This window comes from Chroicocephalus ridibundus, chromosome 10 (assembly GCF_963924245.1).
Source record: "Chroicocephalus ridibundus chromosome 10, bChrRid1.1, whole genome shotgun sequence".
In the NCBI taxonomy this organism is placed as follows: domain Eukaryota; kingdom Metazoa; phylum Chordata; class Aves; order Charadriiformes; family Laridae; genus Chroicocephalus; species Chroicocephalus ridibundus.
Window position 1 is genome coordinate 16,795,186 of NC_086293.1, and position 18,807 is coordinate 16,813,992.

The following is an 18,807-nucleotide window of genomic DNA, read 5'->3' on the forward strand; positions in this document are numbered from 1 at the left end:
CCTGCGCAGTGAAGGCTGCAACGTGCCCAGAGCTGTAACTTCAGCGCGCGCCCCTTCCAGCGCTGCAGAATCCCATCTCTGCTCTTCTGGAGCTCAGGTTTTTTGTTAACACCCGTCCTCTGGAGCGTTACGAGTGCCCTGCGCTGCCGGGCACAGCTGCCCGAGAGCTGTGCTCCCGAGTACCGGCGCCGGGAAGGACGCGGGGAGGGTCGTTAACTCTGAAGCGGAGTGATGACAGCCAGCGCTGGGGCGCAGCGGGGCGGAAGGAGCCGCCGGCCCGGGGCGAGCTGGGGCCGGGGGGAGGGCGACCGGGCCCTCCCGGGGCGGTGCCTGCCGGGCCGAGGGGCGGGCCGAGGGGGTGGGAGGGCGGTGCGGCGGAGGGGCGGCCGCCGTGGGGGGGGGCGGGCTGGGGCGGCCGCTGCCGCGCATTCGGGCTGGGCTGCGCTCGGCTGCGCGGAGCTGCCATGTTCGGCCGCGGCTCCCGCAAGCGGCTCTCCGGCCGGTCGGTGAGTACCGGGAAGTGCGGGCGTGGGGGGGGGGGGGGGGGGGTCGTCGTCTTCCTCCTTCTCCCCCCGTCCCGTCCCGTCCCGTCCCGTCCCGCGGGGTGCGCACCCCGCCCCGCTCCAACCTGTGGCTCCGTCCCGCCGCCCGCCCCGGCCGCGGTGTGTGCCTCCCCCCGGCCGCCCCCAAGCGACCCTTTCTCCCGGTGTGTCCCCCCGTCCCGTCCCCCTCCCCCCACAGCTCTGCCGTGCTCCCTCCCTTGCCCCTTCTCCCAGGCGGCCGAGTACCCCCTTTCCCCTCAGCGCCCCCAGCTTTCCCCTCAGCGCCCCCACCTTTCCCCTCAGCGCCCCCACCTTTCCCCTCAATACCCTCCCCTTTCCCCTCAGTACCCCCACCTTTCCCCTCAGTGCCCCCACCTTTCCCCGCCAGTGCCCTCACCTTTCCCCGCCAGTGCCCTCACCTTTCCCCGCCAGTAGCAGCCCCTTTGCCCCCCAGTATGCCCCTTTCCCCTGGGTGCGTGCCCCCTGTCCCCCCCATCCCGCAGCTGGGGGTCCGGGGCTCACCTCCGCGGTTTGTTGCAGCTGACGGCGTCTGGGGAGCCGGAGCGGGGCCAGCCCTGCAACACCTGCGGGGACCAGTGTCCTGGCTTTGCCCTGCACAAGTGGAGGTAAGGCCCGGTGAGACCCCCGTGTCCCCCCCCCCGTGCCCCCAAGGGCAGCGGGACCCCAGTGGATCCCCCTTCACAGGGTTTTGGGGCTCCCTCCCAACTCTTTGTACATCTAGGGTGCAAACGTGGCTTTTTGGGGGGCACTTGTGTCGGTCTGAGGCGTGTTGCCCACCCTGGCTGGTGGCTCTTGAGACATGGGGGGGTTTGTGGGCCCCCCAAGCAGTGCCGGGGGGAGCCCGTGCGTGGCGCTGGCACGGGGCGCAGCAGGATCCAGACCTGGGACTGGGGTAACTGGTTTGCTAATTACCACCTTGCAGCCGATCCGCTCCCCGCCGTGGTCAGGAGCTCGTCCTGCTGCCCCAGGTTGTGCCGGGGGCTGAAGCCCGGCAGGGACAGGCTGGGGTGGGGTGGGAAGGGGGGATCAGGGCAGGAGGGGACCTGGGTGGTTTGCACCAAACTGCTGTGTGAAACTCTCGCTTCCCCCCGTGACCCCACGGCAGGGTTTATCCCCTCTCGGTGATGCCAAGCAGAGATTTAGCTATTGGAATGGATGGGGGATGTGTAGGATCGAACAAGTATTTTTGGCTGTTTCTCTTGTGTCTCTTTGCCAAACGGAGGGCGCTGGTGCCTGCGGGGCACAGCGAGCCCTGGCCTCGGGCTGCGTCAGCCCCTTCTCTCCTCCCTGTGTGATCCCTGGAAATGAGGTCCTGCTCGTGGGCGATGTGGGACTCGGCGATATTAAATCTGGGCTGCGGGCTCTGGGAGCTGGTGCACAGACTTAGTAGGCCAGGGAGCCCTTGGCGACCTTCTAACCTTGTTTTGTAGGGTATACCCTTTTCTCCAGCATCTGCCGCGCTCGGCCCTCCTCCAGCTTCTGCCCTACTTCTCGGAGCTGCGTCTCAGCAGATTAAAGCGCGGGGTTCGGAGCGAGGAGGGGGACTGGTTTATTCCCGTTGAGTTGCATCTTAAGCTTCAGCCGTGCAAATCATCTTTCCTGGTGGCATTTGCTCCGAGGTGTGGTGGGACAGGGTCCGTGGGCTGAGGTCTGCCCTGAGGGATGCGCAGCGGCTGGTGGGGCTCATTGTGGTCCTCCAGCCTGGCCCTCCGCAGGTGCCGGTGGCGCATCCAGGTGTACCGTGTCCCACCTCAGACCTTCAAAAGGTGAAGGTGTCTCCTTCTCCCAGGTTGTAGGAGCTGTGGTCTCCTGACACCCTCCCCATAATCTGAATCTGCCACGTGTGCATTAATAGATTTATAAGGTCACCCCTGAGTTTTCTTCTTTTCAGGGCTTATAAACGCTTTCCTGAGCTCTCCCAGGTTGCCTCGCAGATGAAGTTTGGGGTAGCAGCTGTTGCAGAGGCACTTCATGCTGCTTAAAGTGTCAAGGAGGACTTTCAAATGTAGGATAAGAAGAAAAGGTGCAGTCACCAAAGCTCCAAGGACTTACGAGGTGCTGTGATTTGAGTTTTGTTATGTCAGAGGGTGCAACTATCCAGCAGCTTTTGAAAAATTAGGTGAGTTTTGATAGCATCCCATCGAAGGCCAAATGGCCCAGCAGAAGAGGCACCCGGCTACGTGAGGAGCGTCGGGTGAGAGGTGGTGTCGTGGCTCTGTTCAGGTAGTGTCCTCTGCACGGGCACACTGTGCCTCTTGTGCTGCATCCTTCAAAACCCTGCCTGGAGCAGGAGGTTCCAGCTGGCCAGGGCCACCCGTAGCTGTCTCCTGACTGCCCTTTTCTGAGCGACCCCGGACATGGGCAAGGGTTTTGGCTAAAATCACGTGGATTGTTCCAGCAGCCTTCTCTCAGGAAGGAAGGTTACCTTCCCCGGAGCAGGGGAAGGATAAGTCCTGCTGAGCAGGCAGGCAATGCTAAGTTACACCTTACACCGTGTTACCTTTCACCAGGGACCAGGCTAGCACTCCTGCATATGCATTCACATTTAATTGCCTCGATAGAAGAGTAATTAGGCAATTAAAACACATAAAGGCAACCTATTTGCTGGAACGCAATAGTGAGGAAGCGGATTCATTTTTTACTAGCCGGTGGTCTATTAATGCCAGTGACATGTAAGCAGGCAAATTAATAAATAGTAGTTTTGAGGGTTGAAAACACGCTGAGGAGCCCATGCCCTCTGCGGACGCAGCTCCCGCTGGGGATGCTCACCGACACCTTCACCTGAGGTGGGAAGAAAACAAGGGTTTGCAAGGAGAACCGCAGATTAAGGATGCAAACCCAGATCAATTAACCGCTAGAGATTTGTAAGCCTTTTTATAATCCTTTAATAGCGGAGTTTTGCTGATAAATGTAAATGGGACCTTTTCGCTTCACAGATGGGAACTGGTGATACGCTGTCGGGAAAGGGAAAAGAATTGATAAGCTTGCAGGCACTGAAACCGTTGCTGATGCAGGCATTTTCATACACGTAATTATGCAGGACTGTGTATTTTCTAGTTACCTGTGATTTTAGGTGTGATCTGTGCAGCTTCTCTGTCAAGCAGGCAAATTGCTTTGCTAGATGCCAAAGATTTCTGCACCCCTAGGTTCCCTTGAAAGCCACTTTCCTCAGACGGGGAGAGATGGCTTTGAGTGTTGGTTGAATTTGTCATTCCTGGGAGCGCATGCATACCTCCTGAGCCAGGGAAACCACTCGAAAATAAATTGTATTCTGCAGAACTGTTTTCTTCTCTGGATAAAGCCGGCCTTCTGTACTGTAGGTGATGTGCAAAAAGGAGATGAAAGGGGATTGCCAAGTAATTAAAATATGTCCCTGGTTTTTGAGTTTGTTTTTGAATCTTCTTAATTGTGCTCTGAAATTATAATCTTAAATTCAAGGTAGTGGGTGAATGATCCTGTAAAAGTGTCGGTATATTTAATACAATTTTTGGTGGAAGCAAGGTACTGAAAACGCCCCGTTGTTACAGCCACGGTTAAAGCGGAGCCCCGCTGCCTGCGTCTTACCCCCTCCTCGACGCCCTCAGACCTCTGCAGAAATTCAATTTTCAGTTTTAAATCATTTAGCCCCGAAGAGGAGAAAGTAAGTGGTTTGAAAAGACTGAAGATTGAATTCCATCATCCTTGGGCGTCGAGTCTGCGAGGACGCGGCTATCAAACTATAACCCCCAATTTCTCATGGCCTGAACGGCAAAAATGACCCCTTGCTGTAATCATGTCGCTTTGGTTTATGGTAGGTTGTCAGTAAAGTGCTTAAGGACCGAAAAGTTCATCTGTGTGGGCTGCGGTCTGGAGGGTGGAAATTGGGTGTACATAACCAAATCCTCATTAATACAGGTCGGTGCTTGAAAGGTGGCTTTTGTGTGTGGGGGGAAAAAAGTGAAATCAAATTCAATAAAAATCTCCCAACTCCTTAGGAGCCCGGTCGGTGTTTTCTAATCAGATCTGCATTACATTAAATCGTGTGCCATTCAGCTTGTTAACAAGCTTTGGCATTAAATAAAGCTGTCACCGGAGTTGGGTGAATGAATAGCCATTAGGAGTGTCTTTTGCATAATGTCTTGCAGAGAAAAGCCTGCAAGGGAGGTGGTCCGGGAGGAGGGAAGGGAAGGGAATTTATAACCTCGTCCTGCTGCAATTAGTGGGAATATGCAAACCTTAAAGGTGACAAATGGTTGGCAGCTCCGGGAAGGGAACGAGTGGCTTTTGCTGCTGTTAAGCCTACTGTGAAGAACTAATTTCAGATTTACTTTGGGCAAAGTGAAATTACAGCCTTAGTCCTGTATTTAAAATAGCGGATCCTTCGTGTGGGGAGATTGGCATGTGTTTAGCACACAGAGGCACAGTTTGTTTGCTCCTCTTGAGAAAGCCTTGCAAAAAAAATGATACTCTTGCAGTTCAGCAGACCTTGGTGTTCCTTTCTCTCCACCTTCTCCTCCAACACCACCACCTAAACCACAGATGGAGGACACCTGAATCTCTGTTTGAGCTCTGCTTTGAGGGGCGGGGAAGATGTACCACCTGGTTTGCAAAGCCTGCAGAAGCAGTGGCGTGCGGCCGATTTCAGAGGGAAGGCGTTCAGATGCTGTGACAGATAAGAGAATTTTAAAAATAGTGTCTGAAAACCTTTGGAGAAGTCTTTGTTGCCATAGTTATTCTTCTCGTTTGCAGAAGCATTTAAACAACAGTAATAAACATGACATAAAGACAAAAGACTGACTTACTGGATTTTTCGTTTCAGTGGGAGATTGTGTTTTACATCTTTTCTTGGAGTCTCTTTTTTTTTTTTCTTGCATATGCAGTGTAATCTTTGTCTCTTGAAATGATGTTTTGGTGGGGAAGAGATCTGCATCTCTTCATGCATTGCTGCGACACATCTCAGTCTTAATGTCAGCGGTGCGTGTTTGTACGGCACTTAATGCCTGGCCCTTACCTTCCAGGGCAACTATTTATGTGATTGTTGACTTAATATTCAGTAATATTCCATATAAACCATAGAATCATAGAATGGTTTGGGCTGGAAGGGCCCTTAAAGATCATCCAGTTCCACCCCCCTGCCCTGGGCAGGGACATCTCCCACTAGACCAGGCTGCTCAAAGCCCCGTCCAGCCTGGCCTTGAACACCTCCAGGGATGGGGCAGCCACAGCTTCTCTGGGCAACCTGGGCCAGGGGCTCACCACCCTCACAGTAAAGAATTTCCTCCTAATAGATAATCTTTCAGTTCAAAACTGTTACCTCTCGTCCTATCACTACATTCCCTCATAACAAGTGAAGTTTTGGTACGTACGATTGTTTTGAGCATTTGTTTCCATAACTCAGCATCTCACTATAACCTACTGTGGCCAGTCCCACAGAAGTCTGATCTCATCTGGCCTCGTCAGATCTGGGAGCATCTGCGAGGACAAACTTTTCAGCTTCTCAGGAGAGACCACCTGGATGTCCCAAGTGATACAGGCTCAGCCCAAAGGGTCGTGATGTGACCACTGGATCACAAATACCTGTGGACAAGGTTAAGCTGACAGACAAGGAAACAGCTATGTGTAGTGAGATGGTGACCTGGTAAATGAGGTGGTTGACCAGAAGCCCAGACATGTTTGAGGTTGCTGGGTGATGGTTGACAGGTTGTTTTGCAACTCCCGTCTCTGCCTTGTTGACTGGAGGCAGGGAGTTGCTAGTGGCATTGGATGTTTATTTTCTTTGTGTTCCAGTTCCCAGTGCTCTGGACATTTATTTGCTCGTGCGTGGCGAGCTGCGGACGGGACTGTCCGTGCGAGGAGAAACTCTGGGTGTGTTTCCAACATCAATCAGCGTTCGCCTGGCACTGGCCTTGCCTGTGGGAGCGACATCCCAGCAGACGGGCGTCCGCATCCTGGGCCGCCTTTGGGTCTCTGGTTTGATGCCTAGTGCCTCATCCAGAGAGCAGAAACGATAATATTTGTAATGCAGCACGTGAACGAATAATACTGAGTCCTGAAGCATTTGTTTCTACTTTCCAAAAAAAAAAAAAAGTACAGATTATTGCTTCCATATGTTTTCAGCATTTTTCATAGGTTATGTATCTTTCACACACACGCTCCCAGCTTTTCCCTTTCATGAATAACATGCTTTGTGCCTCTCTCTCCTTTAGGATTCAGATATTCCACACTTCCTTGCATGTTTATATGAAAGGCTTTGGGGATGTGAGGATAGCAATGCCTTATCTGGAATGGGCTTATGCTCGCGTCGCTGCCGCAGGGAACTGCGCCGAGCCCGGTGGGGTTTAGCAAGTTGTGCATTTTGCAGTGGGGAACCTGCTGCAATAGGCAAAACTCGGGCGGCGCGGTCCATCCCGGTGCCATCTGTCCCAGTGCTCCGGCGGTGAGTCCCTGAGGGACCACGGAGGGGACAGGCAGGCCGCTGTCCCCAGGGAACCTGTGCCTGTCCCCAGGGGTGGGCGGGAGTCACCTGTCTCCCGAGGATGCTCTTGTCCTGGTGGAGGGGATGCAAAAATATCGAAGGTGGGGTTTGTCTGCTGATTTTTAAAGCCTTTCACAAACGGATTGGTATCATTAGCTTGTTTTTCAATGTGTTGGGAGTTTCTTGTTGTAAGCAGTTCAGAAAGGAGATGTCATTCCCTGCCAGGTTGGTCATTGACGAGGTCAGTGTCCTTCAGCCTCTGTGCCCGGGGTGGTTTGGGATGGGTGGCTGCTGTGCGCACTGAAGCTCAGCTCAGGAGGATGCTGGAGCATCCGCTTTGCTTGGCATAAATGACTTCAGCCGTCCTATTTACTTACACCTGTGAGATTAAGCAGTTATGTCAGTGTTTGAAAAATCAGGGTCTACTTTTTCTTTGAGTTTTCAACCCCTGTGGCAGTAGGGAAAGAGCAGGATACCCAGTGATGGCTCGTGCTGCTGCCACCGTCCCACAGCATCTCTGCGGACGGACAGACGGACTGACAGGAAGGGAGTTTGGGTGGGTTTCAGAGTAGGGATCCCAGTGAGGTTTTCAGCGTTGTCCTGCCCTGGGACAATCCGTCTTTATATAAGCGTCAAGCACATAGTAGAATTTAAAGGACTCCCAGCCATTTTTTTGGCTTGTCACTTCCACATCTTCGTGCCCTGCTGCTGAAACAGCACTTAAAACAGCCGAGACTGATAAGGTATCCTGTTTGTGTTGGCTGGGAGACATGGTATCCACTTTAACAGAGCATTGCAATGTTGAAGGCTGTGTTGTCCCTGGCGAAAAGCCTAAAATAAATTCTTTAATTTTTTGTATGTGATGTACAAAAGAGCAGGTGAGGTATGCACTTGCATCCGGGCAAGCCCGGGGAGCCTGTTTGAAGTCCTTTACAAGCCACTCAGGATTGTATTGCAAGAACTCAAAGGAGTTTGAGACGCTTCTTGATTAAATTTCAGCTGAACACAGAGCCCTAGTCTGCAGCTGCTGTAACTGGAGTTGTTCTGCTGCCGGGCTCTGCCCTGCTCCGTCGCAGCTGAGCTGCCGGCAGAAGCCAAAAAAGCAGAATTTCTCCTAGAGAAAGGGCACGGTGGGTACGTTTTCTGTCTGTTTGGAAGCAGCCTTGTGGAATTCTGGTTTGATGAATGGGGGTAAAAAAAACACTAATAAGCTGTGGCGGGTTTTGGGTGGGTTTTGGGGGGTTTATTCTATTCCTGGAGTGATTGTATAATATAATTCTGTTTCTGGAGTGATTATAACACTTATAAATATTTAAAGGGTGGGTGTCAGGAGGATGGGGCCAGGCTCTTTTCAGTGGTGCCCAGCGACAGGACAAGAGGTAACAGGCACAAATTTGAGCACAGGAAGTTCCACCTAAACATGAGGAGGAACCTCTTTACCCTGAGGGTGGCAGAGCCCTGGCACAGGCTGCCCAGAGAGGTGGTGGAGTCTCCATCTCTGGAGACATTCCAAACCCACCTGGACACGTTCCTGTGCCACCAGCTCTGGGTGACCCTGCTCTGGCAGGGGGTTGGACTAGATGATCTCCAGAGGTCCCTTCCAACCCTACGATTCTGTGATTGTGAACAACACCAACGATGGAGGAGGCAGAGTGAATAAACACTGAATTATGACTTTACCTGATATTTTACTCCTAGACTAAACAAATGTTTTAAAAGTTGGTGGGTTTTTGTTTTTGTTTTTTGCCCTAAGTTTTTGGAAAAAGGACTACAGCTGATTCTTGGTACGCAAAGGGTGAGATGTTACCTGCCCTGGCGTGAGCGAGTGGGGTTTGCCATCCTGAAGGCAGAACGATGGCCGCGAGTGCTTTCCTGGCTCCTTGGCGGTGGGGCTGTGCTGCCGTGCACCGCCAAAGCACAGCTCCCTCTCGGAGCCTCGTGGGATGGAATTGCCCGGCACGGATCCGCAGAACTCAGAAGCAGGATGGATTGCCTTGCAGCGGGGCATCTCCTTCAAGCAGACAGCTGTGGGTGTCGTGGGCTGTGGTTATGGATTTGAGTGCGTAGGGTGCGATTTGGTGGGACGTGGTGAATTGATTTAACAGCTCAGTGATGCGGGATGCATAAGGTCCTGAGATCCCCGTGCATCCCGCCCGAGCTCAGGTTTAAAGTGGTTGTTGAAGCCTCTGCTGAGCTGATGGGAGGGAGGAGGTGGGAGATGAAGGGTCACATCGGTCCTATGGCATGCAAAGCCGGGCTGGCATCCCCATCCGCTTATTGGGTTTTGCTCTCCTGCTGTGGCTTCAGCCCTCTCGGTCCTCCTTGCTGGCCCCACAGGAGTGCACAGAGTCCCTTCTCCCTGCAGGATGTGTCCCACGGAGCCCTGGCCCTGCTGCCTGCGGCCGCGATGCCCACCTGGGGCGTGCGGCATGTGTTTGGCGGGGAGGGGAAAAACTCCTTTAATAGAGGGTTTGTAACAGGTTTTTGTCACGAGCGCAGTGCAGCGTGAAAAGCTCCTGGCCACCAGTTTGGCAGGAAAGCTGAATGGGGTGGATCAAGGCTGGTACCCGAGATGCTGAGCTGGAGGGAGCTGGGGTGCAGCTATTCAGTTGACGCCCGCCAAGAACTGCCCTCCTTCATGTTGCTCTCTGCCACAGAGGGCTGTTCAGTGCTTTCAAGTGGTCTTCTTGGGTTTTGTTCCTTTTCTGTTTGCCTTTTAAAAGTCAATCTGCAGTCTTTTTTTTTTTTTTTTTTTTTTTTTTTTTCAAAGACATTCTTACCCCCCCGCCCCCGCCCGGCCCAGTAATCCATCCTTATTACACCAGTGAGTCACTCTTCAAATAATCAATTGCATTTTCATTGTCTGGCTTGTAAGTCTATCACCGAGCTTAAGGACTGCGGGTAGTATCAGCTGAGACCTTTGGCAGATGGTTTTGCAATTCGCAATGCTCATTTGGATATTTGCTTTTTTTTTGTTGTTTTTTTTTTTGTTTTTTTTTTTTTTCCTCCGATGAATAATCTCCCCGCCGTGGCGGGGGAAAGCCGGGCTGGGGACTCTTCCCCGCGCGCGCAGCATGTCTGCGGTCACTATCTAACGCCGGAGGAATTTGTTAACATTAGCAGAATCGTCTGATGCGAGGAAAACTAATTTCAGGGTAAGCGTGGCTGTAAAGAGCCTTTTTTTTCATGGGCTGTCGTGTCCTGGCGGGCTCGGGCCATGCATCCCTGCAGCCCCAAGGCGGCCGATGGTCAGAGCCTTTCTCAGGTTCACTGATGCTGGGGCCGAGAGGCGAATACAAAATTCAGGGTGCTCCTCTCAGAGAGGCTGCTTCTTCCCCTGTATGTGGCTCTTTGCTCCTCCGCAGGGCCCTGGTGCCAGAGCTTAACACTTCGAGTGCTAAGTATTACAATTATTATTCTTACCGCGGAGGGAGGCACTTTGTACTCAGCCATCGCAGCAAATACTTCATCCCCTATCAATTGCCCTCGTGCGGATGCTGCCGCCGCGGTGATAAAAGACATAATGGCTGCTCTCGCTGATAAGGGGAGTATATAAATATAATTATTGAAATCCCCGCGTAGAGCCTGTGGATGGATGGAGTCGTCCCTCTCCCTGCGAGAGGGGTTTCTCTTGCTCCGGAGCCTGTCGGGGAGAACAGGGGCTCTTTCCCCGCCGGCTGCAGCTCCTGGCAGCCGAAATGGGAGCTGCTTGGCCACAGCTGTGAGCAATTAGTAAAAGATGTCTTTTCCCCCCCTTCCACCCCGCTCCTCCTTCCCCTCCTCCACTTTCTTTCCTCCTCCTCTTCTCCTTGAAACGAAGCCCCAGGCCCCAGGAGGAAAGCCCCGAGCTTCCTTGGCTTTGAGATGCTCGCAGGCGGCCGGTACTCGACGCGGTCGCACCCCGGTAGCGGGGTGTAGGTCTAAGGACCCAACCCAAGCTTTCAGGGTGCCTGCTGCGGCCCAGGAGCCGGATATTATTTAGCTCAAGCCAACAAAAAAAGTATTTCCATGGCAGCAGTAACCATAGGAAACCTCCCCTGCGTGTCTTGGGTGGGTCCTGTTTCCTCGCCTTCAGCTGTTTGCTTTGCGAGCGAGCGGAGCAGTGGTGTCAAGCACTCCCTGCCCCTGGTGCCACCAGGAGCGGCCCGAGAGCCCGGCTGTCCCCTCCACGGGCTGTCCCTGGGGGCTCGGCAGCCGCTCTCTGGGATGCCTTGCTGCTCCTGGTTTTCTCTTGCACTCTAGTTGGTAAAAAGATGCTTTCAGAGGATTCTTTAGACGCTGTGAAGTCTCAAAGCCACCTTTTTACCTTGTGTCGGCTCACAAATGCGTGTTTGATCCTTAAATACCCAAGGCATGAAAGTGAATTGGCTCCCAGGGTCCAATTCTTCTTCCTTTCTATAGCGTCTTAGAAAGATGCTTTTATATTCTCTCTGGCTCAGCTAGTGATGCTTGGCCTTCAACCAAGATGAGGAATCTAGGACAAGAATCACTGAGAATAGCAAGATGAAAAGTTATAAAAAATGCCAACTTTTTGTTAGGGAAAAATGCTGGTAAAAGATTTCGTTTAAAAAAAATAAACTGGAATATTTTTGATCAGCTTCATGCGGGCACATTTAGAGGAGGGCGTAAGAGGAGGCTTGTTTTCCTGGGTGCTGTCTCTTCTAGGAAATCCAAGCCGTGAAGTGAATACAAATGCTGGAAGCGGAGAAGTCTTGGAGTGAGTCACTGGAAGGGATGGGGAACCAGTTGTGCCGGTGTGGCCGTGCCGTTCGGCAGCCAGCTCATCGACCGACGGGGACGGGGCGGCTGCATGGGAGCACCCGGGGGCCTGGGCATCGCTGGAGGCTGCACCCATGGGTGCTCCGACCCCATGGCCCTCCCAGGGCGGTGTGGAGGTGTGGCCACCCAGCTTTGCGGGGCAGGTGGGTCCCGCTTGCACTGCGGACGTGTTGCACAGAGACGGGTTAAAAAAAGACATCTTCTGCGGGAGCGTGAAGCAGAGCGGGGGGAAGAAAATACAACGTGATGGCAATAACCGGGGTTTTGACATTGGAGGATGGAGCAGCGCTGCTCTGCCCTCCCCAAGCCGTTGTGTGCTCGGCGTGGCGGGGTTTGCTCCATGGGGAAGACAGGGTTGGTCTTTGACCCATCTGCCATGGGTAGAGGTGGTCACCCCTTTGCAGTGATGCTGCTGGGCTTGTTGTTTTCATAACTTGCCCTGGCTCTTTGCAGGTGATTTAATACCTGTTTTTGCAAAGCCCACAACTCTGCGGAAGTTGGGCTTTTGCATAAGATTACACAGTATTTGGAGAAGTGGCAGTGGGACAGGGACAAGGCTGATTCCCTTTCTCTTCTCGCCTGCCAAACGAATGGGAACGCTCACCACGGAGCTGCGCCCGTGCCATATTAAGTTTGCGTTCGGTGCCGTAAAAGCCACGTGCTGGAAACGCAGCCCCTTTAAATGTCAGATTTGAGAAGAGCTGGGACGTGAGAAGACAATAAAAGTTAATATTCTTAAGGCAGGTTTGTGCAGTGTAGCCTGGATTTTTAATATCAAGTGCATAATTTATTACAAGATGTAGCAGTTTCAAATACATATATTTGAATATGTTTTAGTATTATCTTTCCTTCCAGTAGCGGGAACAATGCTGCTTTACAATAGAAAAATGATTTCATGTTGCCACGTGATAGTTTCGGCTTGTACCTCTAATAGACGTGCGGGTTGCTGAAGTGTGAAGGCTATCTGGTAAATACCTGAATGATAAAGCTGGATTGTTTGTTCTGATTTCCCTTTGCTATTTTCAAATGTATAAATAAAACATTTTCACACTGTACCCTGTGCAGTTCCAGCCCAGGTTATTTACTTTCTGCTGATGCAACCTATAGGAGACATGAATCTTTCTGTCTGACAGGAGAAATCTGGGGGCATTAGTACTGCATGTTGCGCTCAAAATGATCAAAGGTAATTTTAATAAATATTTTGTCCGAAGTAAAGTTGCAAGTATTAAAAAAAAAATAATAATAAAATTAAAAAGTCTTCTTTTTAAACAAAGAAGCGTTTGTCTGCGTGTACAGCAGAGGGCACTCGGCGTCGCCGCGTTGGGAGGCTGCTGCTCGGGGCTGCCTGAAGGGGAAAAAAAATAATCCCTGTGCTTAAATTGTATTTTGCAGAAATGAAATACTTTGTGTGTGTGTGCATTTGCTTGTATGTATGTGTGTGTGTGTATATATATAACAAGACACGGGGTGGCACATATATAAAAATAATCCCAGCACATAATAGAAAACTTGAGTATTCGTGGTGGTTGCTGAAGTGGGATGGAAGCGCATGTTGTGTTGATTAATGCTCAGCCTGGTGTTCGCCGAGCTTCGGAGGGGCTCGAAGCCTGCGGAGAGGGGAAAACGAAGGGGCCCACGCTAGTGAAGGGTTGCAGTCTTCATCTGCCTTACAAAGACAGAGTCTTGGAGACATCTTGTGATGTAGGGAACTACCCCAAGTCAAGGAAGGGTCTCGAAAGATGGATAATATTGGGGTATGCTGAATTACGAGTCCTTCCTTCTAGAAAAGAAGCGGCACATCTTGGGGCTGGGGGTTTTCTGCTGGAGTTTGCAGTGCTGTGGTCTTGCTCCTGGCAGCACCAAAGCTGGTGGAGCTGCAGGACCTTTAGGAAAGTCTTTGAGATGATTCTCATCCCCTCTTTCAGAAGTTCTCAGCTGTTTAAGGAAACTGGAAACAGTGGGTTTGGTGGATGGCACAGGAAGCAGCCCTGGCCCCAGGGACGAGGCGTCAGGGCTGGATGCTGTCTGGAGGGTCGTTTGTTGGAAGATGAAGTCCCTGCTTGGTAGTGAGGGACCCCGTCCTGCAGGTACAGTGGTGTGTGCTTTGTTGTCCAGAGCCACTCGTGGAGATTGGGGCCTCACCTTGTGAAATAAGTTTTTTCCGACAGAAAGTGACTTTTTTCTTTTTTTTCCCCTCCCTGTAGCTAGTTGCACAGGCACTACCAAGATGTGTTTCTCAGTGAACTCGTAGTGCTCCTTGTGTTTCTTGTAAGAGGGAATAAAGAACCCCAATGCCAAGTCCATTCTCAGCTTTTGGTTTCACTGTGGCACTGTTAAAATATTGAGGGTAGCTGGATTTCGTGCCGCGCTTTGGGCGATGTGTTTCCTGGTGAAACCAGAAGATGCCGTGCTGAATTTTCAGATTTTAGTCATCCATTTGAGAGGAATTCAGATTTTCTGTCTCCCCCAGCAAGCTGCTTGGATTGGGCTTAATCTAAATCTCTCAAAGCATTACTCCCGCACGGGGCTGGAAGTGTCACCGCTGGTGTATAAAATATGGGGCTGGTAACGAGAGCGAGAGGGCATGTGGTTCAAGATAACCAGTTTATGCAAAATACACAGCTGGGTGGATTTTGCTACTGGGTATCCATGGCCTGTAATGATCAGAGAAATATGGAAATGTTGGAGGGGCTTTATAATAACGGGTCCTAATTAAGATGAAATGGATTTGGGTGGTAGGGAGTAATCCAAGATTACAATAGTAAGAGTTGGTTGGTTTTTTTTTAAAATAGCCCCTGCTATTTGGGAGGGCGGCCGAGCTCCTTGTCGCAGGGCTTAAAACAGCCGCTCCGCGGGATTGTCGCGAGCAGTCTTCACCCTCGCCTGGCTTGGTACAGCTAAGACATGAAATACGTGAATAATTTCAAGGGTAAAAGCTGGCCCGCGTGCTGTAAAGCACCTTCTCACCAGGATAAAAATGCTGTTATATTGATGTGCCTGGATAATTGCTTTTCGGGAGGACTCGCTGGAGCTGAGCTCTGGGAATGGATGTTTTGTCCCATTATGGCGATTCCGGCATTGCGGTTTTTGGAGCTGTGAGAAGAGCCTGGTGCTGCCGTGACCAGTTAGGTGCTCCTGCCTGGGCTGGTGCATCTCCAGTTAGGTGCTCCCGGCTGGGCTGGGAGGTACTGGGAGAATGCTACTGGGAATGAACTCTTGCAGCTCTGGGACTGGGACCAAAAAGCAAGACGCTACGCCACAGCCAGGTCTGCGGGACCCCAGTTCTGCCCCAGGTTTTTGGGCAGGAGCAGATGTGTGGAGCCGGGCACGTTTCTGCTCGTGCCGCTCGGCTTTTCCTCTCTTGTAGGGCTTCACCGGTCCTTTTTCAGCGCTGACCGTGCCGCAGAGCACTGGACTTAGCACACCGAGCGCTCCAGGCACCCGGCTCCTCGGGAAATGCTGGTTATGAAATGTTTTGCAGGAGCTTGTTGTCGTTAAAGGAGATTTGGCAACGTGTAGCTGGAAAGGCTGCGCTCCTGGGCAGCCCAAGCCTTGTGCTGGAGCCCGGCGAGACCTTAGGGCTCACCTTAGCCAATGTCAATAGAAATGAAACTGCTTAAATACACAGTTAAAATATGTTGTTATGTTAGCGTGTGGACCTCCGTGCAAGATTGCTCTTTAACTGTAGCCATTAAAGGACCCCCATGGAAGAGGTATAGGAGGCTGGTAAGAAAATATTCCCAGTCTTAACCGCCTGTTTGCTGCCAAGTGGGTTTTGAGCTGAGGTGAAAGATTTGGAGGTATTTCTATCCAAAACCTTGTAGACAGTAAGAAGAAATGGGTTAAAAAGATGCTGGGTGCTTCCTTCCAGGTGATGAAATCCAGCTGCCCCGTCTGCTGGCTTTTCTCTTCCGTGCTTTCCCCGGGGCGCCCGAGCTGTGGCAGCAGAGAAAGTCCTTACCCACGGCCAGCACATCCTTGTGGTTCCGCTCCGCCGTCTTCCTGGGCTTTTCCAGATGATCCGGGAACTCGAGTAGTTCATAAAAGGAGCGAGTAGCCAAATGGACCAATAAACGGAGTTTGTGGAAAAGCCCAATATATTTTTATGAAGAAAGAAATGGATCCTCTAACGTGAGGGTTGTGTCTTGTAAAATTTTGCAGGGCTGCTAGCGCTGTTAAACGCTGGTTTTCCGCTCCAGCCGCTCGCTTCCAGCGCACGCAGTGACTGTCTAAGCTTTCTTTTTGGCCTGAGCCCTTCCGAGTTTGGGGTGAAACCCTAGCCTTGGGGAAGTCACTGGGAGACGTGCCATGAATTTCCCAGGGACCTGGAAAGTGATCTCCAGTGCGAGACCTGTGATGACAGCCTTCGAATAAAAACCATCCGGCCTTTGCGGGGCGTTTTAGGCAAGGTAAAATACAACTTTACATCTTCTGAATGCTCTTTGATGGCAACAGCTGCAGCTAGAAGGCCAAAATTTGGCTTGACCGTGGTTCTCGCTGATAAACGCCTTTGTGCAATCCAGGAAAAGTGAAGCCCTTTGGATGTGCGCGATGGATGCGTTTGCAGCAGCGGGACGGTGCGCGCACACGCGGTGTTTCTAACCATGGCAACCCAACGAGTGAAATTTCAGCCCAGCACAGAGGGCAAGCGCGAGGCTGATCAATGATTTAATTGCCCCCCAGGCAGTTTAAAGGGCTTGAGGTGGGCATGGAGCTCGGGTGCCCTGCCAGCTTGGGTGGATTTCATACACCGTCCTCAGCTGCGGAGATCACATCTCCCCGTACTGCTCTGAAGCCCGTCGGATGGGGAGCAAACGAGGCACAGCATCCTTGGGGGCTGAACCCCTTCATACCATTGCAGGGACAGGCAGGGAGTTGCAGGAAAGCAGAAAACAGGGATCTTGCTACCGATTCAACATTTTATACATCTGTGCACAGGAGTGTCTGCAGCTTCGACCTTGATGCTGCCCGACCTGTGAGATTTTTAACTAAATCTTTTTGCTATTCTCCCCGCGCGGTTTGGATTTATTCCGATGGACTGCAGAGATGTGGTGGTGTTCAAGCTAGGCTTGAATTTCTTAGCTGATAAAAATTTGATATCATTCTTCTCCCTTGGCCCCAAAGGGCAAAGCTGCAGAGCTCAGCTAATCTTGTGAGATCCGCGTCTTTTTGATCTGACAGCTCCTCAGAGCAGTTTCCGCTGCACCCAGACTTTAAAATGGGGCAAATTCCCCATTTCCAACCCGCAATTAAAATTTGGCTTCAAATCCAGTCTCTCAGCTCCTAAATACTGAACAGTGACGAATTTCAGACTGTCCTCTTTGCAAAATGACGACCTGTGCCGGTGCGTGGCCTTTGACCGAGCCAGGGATGGGTTGACCCCGACTGCAGCAACTCTTTTTAAAGAAATGGCATTACATTTCCCAATCTCTGGAAGTCTTTATGGTCGAGGAGGGTTACCTTTGGAGATGGCTTGGTCATTCCCAGCCGTGGGGAGCTGGCTGTGCTGAGCTCTCCTCCTCGCTCAGCTTCCCTTCGGCTTCATGGGAACACGACGGTGTCTCCTTTCGTGGATAGTGATGCTCAAAAAATAGGTTGTGGGGCTGGATGAAGCGCTGTGCCGACCGCCACGCTTTTGGCTACAGGGCCCCTTCCCGCGAGCTTTCTCCAAGGCAAAGGTTGGGTTTTACTGCTGGAGTTTGGCTGCCGCTCTCGCTTTTCCCGTGGCCACCTTTCGAGGGGATCGATGGTTGGTTTTGGCAGGAGCTGTTTTATTTCTTGCTTACGAACGTAGTGATCTCAGCTGTCTGCGGGTCTGCGTGAGGCTGGGTATTAGAGCTGCTTTGATGTCTGCTCTGATACATCTTAAGGCAGCTCAGGATGATTCTATGCAGTAGCCCCGAGGTGCTTGCACAGAAAAAGGTCCTTTAGAAATGTAAATTTTGTTTGAGGACAGATTTTTCTCTGCTGCTCCCTCTCAATGCAGGAAGAGGCAGTAAAAATGTAGCATTTAATTAAAGTTTGTAAAGGTTTGGGAATGAATTGCTATAAACATAAAAGACATAATCAAATGCCTACCTAATCCCCACCTTAAGGGCACATTAAATGCAGAAAGAGTATAATGTGTTGGAGACTAGGATTGAAAAGCGATGAGGATTTGGGAGCAGATCTTTTATAGCTGGAGCTTCTAAATTATTTTACTTCAGGCTTAGGGATTTAAATATCTACATATTATAGATAAACACGAAGCAGCCCAATTCTCAGCCGGCATCGTTCTACTGAGTCATTTTAGCTACAAATCCGTACAGCGCGCACGGCCTCACGACGTGCGTTCCAGCGCGGTGTCTTGTCCTGGCGGTGGGTAAGGTGGGAATCAGCCCTTGGTTCATCACCGAGTCGAGGACTTCTCCTTCTCTGAAGTCGATAGCTATTTAGAGAAAAGCACCTGATAGGCATCCATTATCGGAACAGAGCCGGATGAAGAAGGGGATGCGGTGTTACGCAGTGTCAGCCGGGGGAGCTGGTCTTCCTCGGTGGCCGAGCTGCCTTCTGCCATCTCCAGCTTCAATTTTAAAAAAATAAAAATAAATGAAATTGAAACAATCTTTTATCCTGAAAAAGTCAGACAGCAGGAAGCAAACGCTGTTATCTCTTTAGGTCTCTAGAGAAATAAAATCTGGGTGTGTTGGAGCTGCCTGGTTCCATCACCATCTCCCCGCCATCTCCACCATTCCAAAGAGCTGGTTTTCTCCATGGAGCTGCCAGGCCCTCCCATTCCCCCCCTGCCAGCAGCACATTATCAGCAGGACTATGCTGTGGTTTTGTTTTGCAATTGGTAATATTTGGCTTTGTTCGCTTTTGGGTAGATACCTGTGGTCTAGCTATGACTCCCGTTGTTTAAGCCATTGCAATTCGTACGGAAATGGGGAATATTTCTCTTGGTGGAGAAAGAGCAGTGAAGTGTCACCAAAAACCCCATCTAGACCCGTGTCTCACAGCACTTTGCTGCAA

General features: G+C 51.5%; 1 protein-coding gene across 2 annotated transcripts in view; it reads left to right on the plus strand.

Annotated features, from left to right (window-relative positions):
• The first annotated feature begins 379 nt into the window (after positions 1 to 379).
• PRICKLE2 (prickle planar cell polarity protein 2) overlaps positions 380 to 18,807 on the plus strand; it is a 110,322-nt gene continuing 91,894 nt past the window's right edge. Inside the window, exons 1-2 of one of the 2 annotated variants that reach the window (XM_063347678.1) lie at positions 380 to 506; positions 1,083 to 1,168. In XM_063347678.1, the coding sequence (XP_063203748.1) occupies positions 465 to 506; positions 1,083 to 1,168 (128 nt within the window). In that variant the 5' untranslated portion in view covers positions 380 to 464. The remainder of the gene's footprint in view (positions 507 to 1,082; positions 1,169 to 18,807) is intronic. The other variant, XM_063347681.1, reaches the window with a different exon arrangement.